Below are 16,649 nucleotides of genomic sequence, written 5' to 3' on the forward strand. Positions count from 1 at the left end.
GCTCTGCTATATCAATCTATAACACAAACACCCAACTGTAGTGTTAAACCTTGAGATTCGTAATATCAATCTATAACATGCAAACACCCAACTGCAGTGTTAAACCTTGGATTTGTTATATCAATCTATAGCATACAAACACCCAACTGCAGTGTTAAACATTTGATTTGTTATATCAATCTATAACACAAACACCCAACTACAGTGTTAAACTTGAGATTCATAATATCAATCTATAACATGCAAACAGCCAAATGCAGTGTTAAACCTTTTATTTGTTATATCAATCTATAACATGCAAACACCCAACTGCAGTGTTAAACCTTGGATTTGTTATATCAATTTATAGCATGCAAACACCCAACTGCAGTGTTAAACCTTTGATTTGTTATATCAATCTATAGCATGCAAACACCCAACTGCAGTGTTAAACTTGAGATTCGTAATATCAATCTATAACATGCAAACACCCAACTGCAGTGTTAAACCTTTGATTTGTTACATCAATCTATAACACAAACACCCAACTGCAGTGTTAAACCTTTGATTTGTTATATCAATCTATAACATGCAAACACCCAATTGCAGTGTTAAACCTTTGATTTGTTATATCAATCTATAGCATGCAAACATCCAACTGCAGTGTTAAACTTGAGATTTGTAATATCAGTCTATAACATGCAAACACCCAACTGCAGTGTTAAACCTTTGATTTGTTATATCAATCTATAACACAAACACCTAACTACAGTGTTAAACTTGAGATTCATAATATCAATCTATAATATGCAAACACCCAACTGCAGTGTTAAACCTTTGATTTGTTATATTGATCTATAACATGCAAACACCTAAATGCAGTGTTAAACATGAGATTTGTTATATCAATCTATAACATGCAAACACCCAACTGCAGTGTTAAACCTTTGATTTGTTTTATCAATCTATAACATGCAAACATGTCTGTGATCTTTGAGGAGGAAGTTAATGGAGATTTCAAAACTTCAGTCAATCTGAGTGGACCGGTGGTTGTTCCACATGAGTAGGTGAAACAGTGGCCTTTGGGGCTAGAATCATGTCATCTTAAAAAAGGAATTTCAATTGCTGGGTGGTGCTATTTTAAGTGTGTAGACATGTCTGTAATATTTCCAGTATTCTGCAGATGTGTAAAACAGAGATTGCAAACACACCTGAATTTGTCTACTTTTCTAACTCCATTCTTATACCCCACAGAATAAACAAAATAGTTCAAGCACATGACCTTCTAATCGTAGGTACCTCTAATTCAATCTTTTTGACCTTTTGCGTCTGCTCCATTTGACCAGCTGCTGGACTCATCTTGGTTAACCTGCAGTTTGCTGTACATTGCATGAAAGCATCATAAACATCTTAGTGATTAAGACTGGTTACAAGTTCTATCACTAAGTGCTAACTTGTCCTATTAGTTTACTCACATGCAACGAGAAAATAATTTTAACTCACATTAATAGTTTTAAGAAAAGATAGTAACCTCCCTGATAAGGAAAGCTCAGAAAATATGGACATAGCAAAAAGGGAATAAGTAGTTATCCTATCCACTGATCAATAAGGTAAGGGCTAATGTGGAAACCAAACAGGGAACCAGCAGGGTGAACAAGAGCAGTGATAAAGATCAGGACACTACAACAACAACACAGGTCAAGGGAATATATGGGAAACAAGAAACAGTAATAAAGAAGATCAATTATAAACGAAGAGCAGAACAACAACAACATGTAGTACTAAAGAAGAGTAGGGAAAGATATTGACACAGAGGGAAAAGAAGGAAAACAGAAAAGAACTGCCAAACTAAACAATAAGAATAATCGCCCAAAACCTGAACAGAAAAGAATTTGCCATCACCAACAAAATAACACCGATGCCCAAACCTGAATATCCCTCTACCTCTCTCACCATAACTGAAACACATTAATCTATAGCACACAGCCAGAATAGCACACCTAGTACATACACATCTATAACTTACATACAGCACAACACCCTCACATCTACCTACACCCCAACCCAGAATTCACCACCACATACTTATTATATAGGGCTGTCATCCTGGACCTAAGAAAGCCCTCTTTAGACTTAACTTGTTTGGCCCTGAAAGGACACTTTTCTTTTTACAAACTCACAGCACTGAAACACCCACACTGAGATTGCAATAAGAAAAAGGTTGCTGTAAGCCAAAGCGACTTGGCAAAACCTTTTGGAAAACACATTATACATGAAAAATAATAATACAAGGCAGGAAATTCACACGTCAGGAATATTTAACTCAGATGTGACTCTCAGATGATTGACATTAGGAAGCAGTCTGCACAAAACAGGTAAATGGACATAAATCTCAACAAATGTAAATGCTGCTTGTGTGAATGGTCACAGCCTGGTCACAATGAGATGGTTGGGGGACAATCGGGGCACCCTTACTTTCTGCGGCTTGCTCTAGTAATAGCAGTTAAATGCACAAATTAAATAGCATGCAAGCGCATGCACACTAATGAGTCATGCATGTCAATAGGCAATATACAACATTAATCTAACAACAACAACGATGTGATAAATTTGGCTTGATGCCAAAGAATTATGTCATTCTAAAAGTCAAAAGTTTCAAGCCTGGAACATATGGTTAGGCATTTGTGGTAGCAGCGTGATGCTGCCTTCCATGGGTGCGTCTGAAAATTAACAAAGGGTCAATGGACGATAGAGACGCAGGTGTTCTGATGACAGGGATTATTAAAGAAAACGTGAGCATTCTGAAGGATTTAATTCTGAGTGAAACAAAGAGGAATTTTACTTACCATCCACATACAAATATCAGTCTTTGTTAATATATTAATTGCTAGTGAGCTGTTGAAAATCCGATGAAGGATAGATTACGAAACAATGCCTCGTCCGGTTGATCTCCGTTATCAGAAATGTCAACAACAAAAAAGCGGATAGTTCACAACATACAGAACTCATGCTAGATGTTTGGATAAGCAGATTATGATATAACAATGCACTGTTTAGATGGTTCGTCAGTATGGACAAAGAATTTGTTTATGTAACAATAGATAAATTTCAGTGCATTTTATATCGAGTTTGCGGCTTCCTTTCATGGGGCCTCTGAATTTCTGCACTCCAAACCAATGGTTTTGTATAAAAGTTTAAACGGCCAACAATGTCGCCAACAAATTTTAAAAAAGCCACATTGTATGTTTTGCAGCCAATAAGAAAAAATAATCCAAGTTTGCAACACTGACGAAGATCTAGGCGGTCCCAGAATAAATTTTTTATGCATTTTTTCTTCTTCTTACTTTTAAGAAGAAATACTTTTTCGTGTACGAGAAAAATAATATAAAATTTCAAAAGCCAAGTCACGATCGTCTTATATTATTCATATGCAATCTCTTCCCCAAAATGATAAGCAACTTTTTATGTTTTTTGCACAGAGCCTTGCCACGATTGCGTTATATGAATTTGCGTTATAAAGGAGCGCACTATAGCGGGATCACACTGAACTAGAAATATTCAAATGTCTTAATATTTTATCTGTTTGAGACATTGATTATGAAAATAACCAATACTAGGAGCATGCCTTATGTCACCGGGTTGTTTCACTCCAGTGGACCAGTATACTGAAAACATTTTTAACGATTCCTTCTTGAATTTGGTATCATTGTTTTACTTCTAATAGACCTTAAATTTGGAGTACCATCAGCATCTCCTTGGTGAGAAATATTGCTAAGTAGCCAGTAATGGCTTTTCTGGTCACTTTATACTTAAATTTGGCATTTCTAAGATTCTTTTACGTATTGTTATAATTATATTATTGATAGTATCCTGGAAATTGTTGATCCAGCAACGATACGAATCTCTGAAATCAATATCAATGAGCTTGAGATTTTTTTTCACCAGCAGACAACTGTTCTACAAGATAAACTCTACAATCAGAACTTTTATTTGAATTTTCATGTAATTTACTCGCAACTTGGAGCCCTACTAACTGCGTTTTTCATACTATATTTACTCTGATGCTCCTTTCCTTATCAAATAAATCCAGGCACAATCTTGTTAAATTCTCCTGATCACTATTTCAGCTCTCTGAAGAGGGATGGTACCCAGGATATGCCAGTTAGATGAACTTAATGTGTCAATTCTTGAACAATACCAGTCATGTTGAAGCTCACATTCAAAGTGCAGAAAGACAGAATACAAGACACATTTCAAAGAATGACAAATTAATTAGATGTCTTCTTTAATAGACAGGTTATGTAAATTACTTGCTGATTTAGAAATGATCCAACAATAAAATTATTACCTTCATTAATTAATCTCCAACCATCACGTTCCATATCTGAGGTTTCAACCAGTTGCTTTGTTTTGTCTAGGTACATCATAGCATAAACAGATGGTGCAAGAGCTATCATTGACTGTTCTCCACAATAACCTGGATAAACTTTTCTGAATAATTTGTTGACATCTTTGATGGTATTCTGCACAACAACATCCATAATGTTATTTCCTACAAAAGAAAATAAACAAAATATTATTATATTTCATGGCAGGGAAAGAAAGAAAAAAAGTTTATCCACATAATGTTACAAAATCTCAACCCCTGTCAATGAGTTTCGGATGATTTTTAAATTATTTCTCAATATTTAAAAATGATCATGAAACTGTTTCCAAAATTACTGAAGATAAATTGCTCAGAAGTTTTAATTAATATTAAATTATATATATATATATATATGTGATGTGATTTTGATTTTTAACGTAGCTTTAACAATTTTTCAGTCATATCGCTACGATGTCTGCAATGTGGCAGTTTATAGTGATGTCTAGTACTGGGGCATCATGCCGCAGACATGTAGGATGATGTCCCACCCAGTCACATATCCTGACACCAGGCCAACCAGTCCTAACACTAACCTCTTAACGCTGAACGCCAAGTGAGGAAGCCATTAGTACCATTTTTTAAGTCTTTGGTATGACTCGGCCGGGGATCGAACGCACGACCTCCCTCATCCGAGGAGGATGCTCTAACCACTAGGCCACCGGAGCGGTATATATATATATATATATATATATATATATATATATATATATATATAATAATAATAAATATATAATAATAATAAGGACTTTGTATAGCACCTAATCTTTAAAAGCTCTAAGTGCCTTACAACATTAGACAACACCTATCATATAAAAAACATATAATAATATTATTACAAAAAACAAACACCATGAAATTAGAAAAACATTTAAAAATAAAAAAACATGCTGAGAATATTTCAGGAAGGAAACATTATTGGGTCTTTAAGTTTGTTCTTGCAGTCGAAATAAGTCAGTTTTGAGAGCCCTCTTGAATGTGAGCACTGTCTCTTTGTATCTAAGTTCAATGGGCAATTCATTCCACGTTGCTGGGCCCTGGCATGCAAAAGAACGCTGTCCATAGGACATTGTTTTCATAGGGGGAATAATGAGTATATGATTGTCAGAAGAGGAGCATAAGTATCTTGCTGGTGTGTACACATGGGTGAGGTCGGAAATGTATGTTAGACTAGAGTCCAACAGTGAAACGTAGCACAGAGAACAAATGTTGGGTTTGATTTTGGATCAAATGGATAGCCAGTGTAGGGTACAGAGCAGCAGGTAGGTGTGCTCTGATCGTGGTACTCTAAGTATAATCTGAGCAGCTGTGTTTTGAACGTTTTGAAGTTTCTGGAGTAGATATTGAGATGAATCAGACAGAATAAAGTTATAATAGTCCAGTCTTGAAAGTACTAATGAACACACAAGTGTTTTAGTGGCATCAACTGAAAGATATCTGCGAACTGAGCTGATGCGTCTCAGCTCAAGATATGCAGCCTTGCATATGCTCATTACATGTTGGTGCAATGTGAGAGTACTGTCCAGAGTAACACCTAGGTTTCATACTGAATGTGTGAATTTAATGTTGGCATTGCTGATATTTATTGTTTGAGGTAAAGGATGTGAATGAGAAAGTCTTTTTGTTGTAATCAGAATGGCCTCAGTTTATCATCATTCATCTGCAGCTTGTTACATGTCATCCATGATTTCACATCAGAAATGTACCTCTCTACACCTTGGATGGTAGCATCAACTTCAGTTGGGTGACTAGATTTGTATATTTGGGTGTTATCAGCATACAATTGGTGAGACACTGGATGATGATCTATGACACTTGAGAGCAACTGAGTGTACAGAATGAAGAGAACAGGTCCAAGAACAGACCCCAGTGGAACACCACAACATAGATCAACTGGGCTGGAGTGTATTCCATTTGCTGATACAATTTGTGTCCTGTTGACCAAGTAGGACTTGAACCACAGTAAGGCTGTATCATGAATGTCAAATACATGCTGGAGATGGTGAAGTGACATATCATGGTTTATTGTGTCAAATGCTGCAGACAAATCACGAATGGTGAGGACTGTAATCTTTCTGCTATCTAACGCAGAGAGAATGTCATTAACTACTTTTAGAAGAGTAGTTTCAGTACTGTGGCAAGGGCGATATGCAGACTGTACATTGCTAAAAAGACTATTTGAATTTAGATGAGATACAAGCTGGGATAGAACAACCTTTTCTAAGATTATATATATATATATATATATATATATATATATATATATATATATATATATATATATTTGCCTTTGACCCTGAACCTATTACCATCAAGATCAATAAAGTTGTCCCTGACAGTATTAATATATACATGTTAAGTTTGGTTAAAGCAATAAATGGGGGAGGGAGTATGGCAGTCAACAGAGTTATTGAACTGGTATAATTCAAGATATGTTATATATATTCATATTTGTGGTTTGATAATCATACTAGTTTATAATATCAATTTCATAAAAAACAAGTTTTTTGGCTTTAAAATCAATGTCAGAGTGCTGACTTATCAACTTGTTCAATGTAATGCAGCTAAGTAAAACATCTGTTCAAAATGCATTTGTATATGAAGAGGTTCCTCTGCTCATCAGCTCAGTGAAATACAAAAATACATTAAATGACCATTGATCTTACCAGAATGGTCATTTAGGATTGAATTTCAAATTCCTTCATTAAAGGAAAGATAGGCTAGGGCTCAGGTCTGCACCATTTTCATCCAGAACCAGTTATATGTGTTATATGTTCCAAGAAGTTTTACTGAAAACGTCAAATCAATGATATCATTCATACAAAATATAGCGCAATAGAAGATGGACAGAATGTTGCCATGTTGGTAGATAAGCACCATTTTCATTCTGAATCACATACATACTCCAGTAGCATTTCAGTCGGGGAAAAAAAAAAAACGATATGACCATCAATTCTGGAGTAGTAACCATAATTAAGGTTTTCAAAATGGCCATGAAGGTAGCCATTTTTGAGGATGGATCGGCACACATTTAATATAAGAGCAACTATATATTGCAAGAAAGAAGTATATTATTTTTTAAATTCATGTATGGCCATCCATCTACAAGTAACTGAAATGAGATTATGCCTATTTTTTTAAGTCACATTAGCATCATATTCATTTCGGATCGATTAACAAGAAGTGTTTCAATGAAAATCACCTGCCAATATGACCACCCCTTTAATATGAGTAATAGTGAAAACAAGATTTACAAGATGGCTGAGTAGGGCCATCTTGTTGGAAGTCTGATATGCACCAGGTTCACGTAGAAAAAACAGAAATCTTTAATCATCAGTTTAAACAAGGTTTTCATGATCAGTTCTATAGTTGCAATATCAGCACCATTTTCATTAGGATCAACTGTATATCATAATAAGTCTTTCAATGAAATTACTATGCTAGTATTCATTCAGGGGATAATGATAAAAAAGTTTCCAAGGTGGCCACCATGGCAGCCACAGCAAATATTGAATTGGCACCACTTTCATTTAGGACCAACTTGATTTTATAAGCGGTCTTCAGATGAAAAATCAATATTGATATGCCAAGCCTTTCAGAAGTAGCATAAACAAGACTTTCACGATGTACAGCATGGTGACCATGTTGGAGGTCAGATTGGCACTATTTCCATCTATAAGCACTGACATTATAACAAGTTCTTTCAGTGATAACCCAACACTGATGTGACCATCTGTTCAAGAGAAGAAGCAATAACAATTCAAGATGGCCTATGTGGTGTTCATATTACATGTCATATCATCACTAACTACATATCATATAAAATCTTCTAATGAAAACCTTATCTTGACACAACTGTCAACTTTGGAGATGCAAGAACATTTTCATGGTGGCCATACTTAATATCAGATCAACACCATTTTATCTATCACCAACCAAATATGATAAAAAGTTTTGTGTTTTCAATTCCAAAGAAGCAGTCAGGACGTTTGAACTTAAATGGACCAATGAGACATTGGGATGAATGTGTGTAAAGTTTGATATCAATCCATTTAATAGTTTAGGAGGAGTAGTCATAATAAACTTGCTTTAACAGAAACTCAGAAACTAAAAAGATGAGAAATTAAGTTCTTTTAAACCTCAAGGACATTGAAATTTCTCTATTCACCATCTCTACCTCACTATCTGTCTGGTACCTGATAAGTACATCACACATTGGCCAGTTCCTTCAATGGCATTTTTTGGCATTGTTAAATCCACTGTAAATATCTGCTGTCCATTCACAGGATCATTTTGCACTGAAATGATTAAATGAATGGAATACACTATTATTCCAATTACTTGGTAATCTTCTATACTTGATGAAATAGTGATATATTTTAATTTCTGTCTGCATAAAATTGTATTTCGCACAACCGCTAATTAAATTTACCACAAAATATTGTTCTATACTCTAACATTTTTGCCTGTTAAACATACCAAGTCAGGAACACAACAAATCAAACTTTAACATTATTTTTCAATTCTGTTAAATAAATGGAGGACGACATGTATATATTTCTATACATTGGTGGTGGTGGTGGGTGTTCAGATTAAACAGGGAGTTTTATGTCTGATGCAAGGAGATAACTTTTCATAATTAAGTAAAAGTTGATGTGTATTGAATAAATGTTATGCCTTGAGTATGACATCACAAAGTTCCCCTAATCTTTTATCTTATTTCCCTGAAATCTTTACTTGTATGTTTCCCTATTACCATGCTTTTACAACAGAGAAATTTTTTAATATACCAACTACTATTTTTTAGAAGTGCCAGTCAGTCCACTTCATTTGAGATATCAATGGCCAAAGTCACCATAGGCAGTAACAACTTTCAGATGACAATTTCCATTTCAAACATCATATTTGGCTACCAAGACATTCAAGGTTTTCATAGTGCACATCACTGACCATGACTAGTGTAACTTATAGTGAAGGTTACATGCAAAATAAAATTTATGGGATGTAAAACATTCAAAAATACAGTTAGGTACTGAATCAGTGAATTATAAAGTACTGTTAAAAGGGAAATATTATAATACAGAGAAGACCATTTCCAACCAGGGAAATATTATAATACAGAGAAGCCCATTTCCAACCAGGGAAATATTATAATACAGAGAAGCCCATTTCCAACCAGGGAAATATTATAATACAGAGAAGCCCATTTCCAACCAGGGAAATATTATAATACAAAGAAGCCCATTTCCAACCAGGGAAATTAGGGACAAAAGGGTAAAAACTCACGATTCTATTGCAAAATTTGTGACATTTACCGCAGCAAATAAAATTTCCACATGGAAGCCAGAAGAATCATAAAATCATTTTAAAACATTACAAATTATGTCTATATACAGTTATATAACACTATTTACAGCACACAGCTGTGTTTTCTTTTAACTGTCCTCCAGACAGCTACTGGCTCTTATCTGCTTTGCTAAAAGATCCTTTTATAAAATCATATCCACATGGCAAAGGTTGGATCCCTGTGTATCACACCGCATGGCTCCCTTCTCTGCTCTCTCAATTTTTGGGACGGATTTTTGTATCATTAAAACACGAAGGACAATTTTTTCCTTCTTTAAATTGATGAATTTAATTAAATTTGATTCCATGCAGCCTTTAAGATGGGCTTAAAATCAATGTCTGCCTTTTTAAAGTCAAGGCACACATAAAAGGTTCATAGAAACAGCGCCGATTAAAATTCGCAATTAAGCACAAATGTTGCAGAAATCTAATTTGCAAAAAACAAACAAAAACAAGCAATATATCATGAAGAAAACAAGCAAATAGAAGCATTCCAAATAATGGTGCAAAATGATTATATAATAGTGACTAGAAAAGAATGGAAAGGAATGAAACAAACTGTTTTGATTATAATGGCACATTATATGCCAGAAACTTGTCTTATGTCACAAATTATCAAAATGAGAGGAAAAGACTGAAAACACTCTAGCTGTATGCTGGAAACTGATGAGATGTCTTACAAATTACCCAAAAAGACTTGAAAGGACTGAAAATACTCGCATATGGCTTAAATTTCTGCTAAATTTTCTTTCAGTTTACTTTTTACAAAAAATTGTGATTTTATGTACATCGGTGTGATTCGTGAACATGCTTGCCAACTCCGGACCTTCACACCAAATTCAGGATGATGGGCATCGCTGTATAATAAACTCTGTGAGTGATGACTAAAGGAAATTGACAGAACATCTTAATAAAAACTTCATAGTTAAACTCTTTTCTTATGAACCAGGTATTCAGTTACATGTAATGATTTTATACATTGAGCTCTAGATGTGAAATGTTATGCCTGTGCCACTGTATGGATACAAATCATGACATAAAGCCTAAAATCTAATTTTTATGCCCATTAAGAATAGAGAGGCAAATGAGTACACATCATTCATGACCCAAGAAAATTAAAAATAACTTTTAAAAGGTAAATATCCTTTGAACTGATTCTCCACCAGTCCTTCAGTATTTATGTGTATTGAAATGTCAAAATTTTCAGTGCATCGATGCATCTGAAAACAATTTCCCTCCTTTTGAGCACATGATAAAACATTTATTACAATAATGTAAATGACCAAAGAAAATAAGACAAAGAGTATTGATGCCAAAGTTAAAGTGAAAAACCTCTAAAGCAATATTACTGTGTTTTTCATTTTACCTATACTAGTGCATTCAGTACTATCTAGCATTTTTCTGTCTCTTTGAAATGTCGCATGCTGACCAGATAATTTTGAGGATGGGGGAAGTGTTCCTTGCTCATAGAATCCTAAGTGCAACACTGTGAATGAAGTTATTTATCTCTGATATGGTGTTTATTCTGCAGGGATTTTACATTTACATGAAGAAAAATAATAAACAATTAATTGACTAAAAATATGTTGTAACCTCAATATTGAGCCAAGAAATGCCAGTGCAAACATTCTCAGACCTGCCAACCCTGACGAGTCGGTCTCAGTTTGGCAGTTGATTATTTTCCGTAAGAGTGACCAGTTTTCAGTAAGGTGTAGCAAAATATCAATAACTGCTACTGTAAAGCTGGAAAACGTAATTAAAAGTTTGAGGCACTGACGATAAACATTATGTTCAACTGAAAAAGCTTGTAAAGTATGCGTCGACCTTATTTACCACTAGTACAGTCGCACAAGCTCTAGTTACAAGCCCTATGCAGCTTAATGGCTTGTTGCTATTTCTCAACTTGACGGAAGTCTTGGAAATTCTTTTCCATTTCACATGACGACAGCAATCATATCTCACGCCTAGACCAGCAAGTTGTTCTCCACCTTTTTTTTTGTTTGACTTTAACATGATGTGCTTGGTGTTTAATATATTATGTGTTCATTAATTTGAAAACTACCATATAATGCTAATTTTGGAGGTGAAAATATTAATGTTGACTTTTTATTATCTTTATAGAAAGCTTACGATCGGCCGGTCATCAGCTGAGTGACAGGCATAGCAAGTTGGCTGGTGGGGTTGGCCATGCTCTAGATAAAATATACTCTACAACAGTCTCCGAATCGGAAAGTTTCCAGAGAGGTAAATCAAAGTTTTCACGAAGAAAGGATATTGAAACTTTCATCAGAGTATTGAAGGACGAGGAACTCTTAAGAGAAATCCCTGGAAGATATCACAGAGCTTACAGAATTTCCGCTCATTAGCAAGAATAAAGAACCCAGACATATACATCTCGCACATAAACAAATTATCAAGCCAATTTGACAAAAGAAACAAAATTACCGCCAACTCACATGTCAATTTATAATGTATGTATGTATGTATGTATTTATTCATAAATACCATTGTAAATTTTATTAATAAAGTTCATCATACTAATCATGTTATAAGTAATGTTATTTGTTAACATGTATGTATGTATGTATGTATGTATGTATAAAGTTCATCATACTAATCATGTTATAAGTAACGATTTGTTGTGCGAGGGATTTTATTATGATGGAGAAAGTTTATATTTGCAGTCAAAACAGGAAATGGGGAAGTGAGTCGGATGTACATGGTCTGATACCAGCAGTGCGGGAGAATATTTCATATGAAAAGGATCATTATTATTATTATTAGTATTATTTTATTTCAGAACATACAGTGCTGTATTTAATGTTTGGTTTTGGTTGGTTGAAGAAATGGGAGACCAAGTATACAGAGGCGAAAAATCAGCAAAGACACATTTGATTGAAATGTATCATTCCTCCACGGATACAGAGACATTGGACAGAATTATCAAGGAATTTTGAAGACCAGTGGTCAAAAGGGAAGAAGAAACAATTGTTTTTGATTAAAATATAACATTATCCATATGTTATAAGTTATGGTGTAAAATTATAACAGACGTATATATGTATGTATGTTTGTATTCATAAATACCATTGTAAATGTTATTAATAAAGTTCATCATAATAATCATGTTATAAGTAATGTGAAGTAATGTATGTATGTATGTATGTATGTATTCATAAATACCATTGCAAATGTTATTAATAATATTCATCATAATAATCATGTTCTTCTTATAAATAATGTAAAGTATTAATATGTAGATATGTATGTAGTATGTCATAAAATCCATTTATACCATTGTAAATGTTACTAAATATGATTGAAGATACTACCACTAGTAATAATAATAAATTAATATTATTATTAATATTATTGTGTAGCATATTTTCACATCTGAATACAGTTTGTGGTCTTTTTACAATTTACTTATCCTTCACTCCATCTCACATTTCTGACATGACGTCTCTCTCTGTCTATCTCCTAAATTTCTGCCGTAACGACACAGTTCCCACCCAAGCATCAGTAAATTCCCAGTGATCTATGCCTCGCTAGACGGTTTTCATGCGTTACTCTTACCTCGTGGTGATGCTGCTTTACATGCATGCGTGGGTAATTCAAATCTGAGGTCAACAGCTGATGAATACACAGGTGTTCTGTTCTGACAGGGATTTATACTAAAAAAGTGTGTGTTCTAAAGGATTTAATGCTGTGGATCATTAGAAGAGGGATTATACTTACCGTCTGGATACAAAGGTTAGTCTAAATAAATTTATTAATTAATAGCGCACGGTCCGATCATCCGAGGTGACATAGCGCAGATGTCTCAGCACGAGTGGTGCAGAACAACGTTGGTTTCCGCCGCTAGTCAAACAAAAAAAAAAGGTGGAGAACAACTTGCTGGTCTAATCTCCCGCCATGAGAAATACTCAAATTGGCACGTGATGTTCAATAAACATAATTCTGTCCTTTCTAGCTTTTATTCACAAAAATCTAAATAATCCTTTTTATTCTACTGTGTTGATTATTAACACTTTTCTAGAAGCTTGTTTTGCCTTTAGTCTTAAACATGAATTGCTTTCTGGATGCCATTGTTTAAAATTCTATAATCAACAGTTTGATCATGCAGACACTTTGCATGAACAAATATGTGCAGTTTAAAGCATCTCGGGTGCTGCTGTAAAGTTAGTCTGGTTCCCCGACTAATTTCATTAATTAAAAGATGAAACCCAGATCCAAATAAAACATGGATGAACCAATTATCTGGATTTTACGGCAATGATCATTTTTCTGTAGTTTTTGCTAGCATGCCATAAAGTCCATATTTTAAGGGCAATTTTCGTAAGACTTATGGCAAAATCGTAAGAGTTGGCATGTCTGCATCCTAATAGAGCATGATAAAATCTGTATGGCTGTAACCTTACTAATCACTCTGCTCTTCCATTTTTATCACAGTATTTTATATCAATGTTAGAAGTGAAATTAAATTTTAAAATTTGAGGTTTATTTAAGGCTTTTTTCAAAGTTTTTAATTTTATTTTTGAGGTTTAAGACACAAAGCAATTACAAGACTGTTTCCCAGGGTAGGCATAACATTTATTACAAATCTGATAAAATAGGCTGTTGAGTTCCATTCTAAATAAAATGAAAATCAACAAATAAATAAAAAAACAAATAGCTGCAAGTGCTAAGTAATTTCCACTAAAATGTCCTCCCGCACACTGCCGAGCAAATAAACCATTAAAGAAATTTAAACATTTATCCAATGTCATCTTTAAGTCTGCAGTTTTGTACACAGTTAAAACACAATACACTGTACGCTACAGTACAATATCCTGTTAAAGGACCTATACATTTGCTTTATATGGATTTTTAAGCTCCTGAAGCATCTAAAATAGCAGGTAGTCAAAATTTGTAACATTTTAAGATCAGCAGTTTTCCTATCAACAATGGGGAATTTGCAAACATGTCAAAACATAGAACATTTTTTATATTATTATAAACTAAATAATGTTGTGATAGTCCAAATTTCTTCAAGTGAATTAAAATGACAGTGACAATATGTATCCCCCACACTGTTCCTAAATCCCATCTAGGGTAATTTGGGGGTAATGATCCTAAATTTGAATCCACCATGCTTTATAATTTCATTTGTATTTCAAAACGGGTACATAAATGTTTCAGAGTCTGAAGCATACAGATTGCATGGTTAAGAAGGGATTAATTTGAGGTGACAATAAAATTTCCATGATGACCCTCAGGAAGTTCAAAAACTCACCAACTACTCTGCTATTAGGTCTGCAAACAGCTTTGCCCTGACCTTTTGGGTCCAAGCACAGCTGAATCTCCTCATTCTCTTCAATTCCTTCATTCTAAAAATAAGAGGAGCAAAATTAGACAAGACTGTCACATAGTTTGAGTGGTGTATTTTACAGATAACAGTGAATGTTTAAATAATATCACTGGCAGAAAGCCACTGGTCTTCTTTGAGTCACAATTACTTTGACTTTTCACATTTTGCTTCTAAACTGTTCTTTGTTTCCTCCAAGGCAACATACGCATGAAATTTGCTGATGATATGCAGGAAAACTCAAGTTATTGCACAAACGTTAAGAGACCAACCATTTAACATTTGTACTTGACCTTCGCTCTTTAGAGCTTCAAACCAAACCAGCAGATTTCTATTTAGTCATGGCAACATATCTGTGACTTTATAAAAGCATTTGTTCGAATGTGGAAATCATTTTATTTTGTTATGTTTTAACTCCTATTTCAAGTGAACAGAGTGGTCTCTAACCTCTACACAATATTATTATTATTATTGTTATTATTAACTATTATTATTTCTAGGAGGGTTAACTCAGCAATGCAACTATTCTCCCCTTGGGCCCTCTACAAACCATAGTAAATACAACTAAATACTTTCAGAAATAAATATTATGACATTTGACAATAAACACAATCATGCTGAAAAGTAGATGTGTACAATATTACTGGTATACCAGTTAACTGTCGTATTTATTCCACTGGAAAATACCACGGTACTGTTTCAACGTATAAGTACACTGATAATTTCCATCAATAAGGAATGAACAGAAATTCCAGAGGAATATTATTATGATTAATTTATTAACAGCGTGTTTTCATAATTGATGACAAAACTGTTAAAAATAATCTCTTTTTAACAAAATGTTTGTATTTGTCACAAATTAAAGGTCAATATTACAAATATATTTATGATCCTTTAAGCGCATGTTCGGTATGTGTCACATATGCCAATGCATTGGCCAAATGGAATGTTACAAAACATGTTCTGGCCAAATCCCACTTTCATAAAATATTCAGATCAAAAAAACAAATAAAAAATCCCACATTATATGTCTTACTTATGGACTAGTGTATGTGAATGTGTTAAGTATCTGTATTTCTTTGCAAGACTTAAAAATCATTATTTAAGTTTAAGGAGCATACCCGTTCTTTATCCGAACTTTACTTAATTTCTCAACTCCATTCAATATTTTCTTGCTTGCTGGATAAGTGTTTTATGTTTACTGGCCCTCTCTGATGAATATCTTGCTCTGGTGTTGGCATCCCACTCAAAGTTTCCCTGACTATCATATCAATAGTGTAGCTAGAATATCTTGCTCTGGCGTTGGCATCCCACTCAAAGTTTCCCTCACTATCATATCAATAGTGTAGCTAGAATATCTTGCTCTGGTGTTGGCATCCCACTCAAAGTTTCCCTGAATATCATATCAATAGTGTAGAATATCTTGCTCTGGTGTTGGCATCCCACTCAAAGTTTCACTGCCTATCATATCAATATTGTAACTAGAATATCTTGCTCTGGTGTTGGCATCCCACTCAAAGTTTCACTGCCTATCATATCAATATTGTAACTAGA

The 16,649-nt window shown here is 34.2% G+C and overlaps 1 protein-coding gene across 1 annotated transcript in view; it reads right to left on the reverse strand.

The window, feature by feature from the left end:
* LOC149801207 (complement C3-like) overlaps positions 1–16,649 on the reverse strand; it is a 333,137-nt gene that overhangs the window by 94,586 nt on the left and 221,902 nt on the right. Inside the window, exons 21-23 of the mRNA XM_089955246.1 lie at positions 15,024–15,117; positions 8,599–8,700; positions 4,328–4,531 (exon numbers count right to left, since the gene is read on the reverse strand). Coding sequence (XP_089811372.1) covers positions 4,328–4,531; positions 8,599–8,700; positions 15,024–15,117 — 400 coding nt within the window. The remainder of the gene's footprint in view (positions 1–4,327; positions 4,532–8,598; positions 8,701–15,023; positions 15,118–16,649) is intronic.

The sequence above is a fragment of the Sinohyriopsis cumingii genome, chromosome 4, assembly GCF_028554795.1.
Source record: "Sinohyriopsis cumingii isolate HCF-2022 chromosome 4, ASM2855479v2, whole genome shotgun sequence".
NCBI lineage: Eukaryota > Metazoa > Mollusca > Bivalvia > Unionida > Unionidae > Sinohyriopsis > Sinohyriopsis cumingii.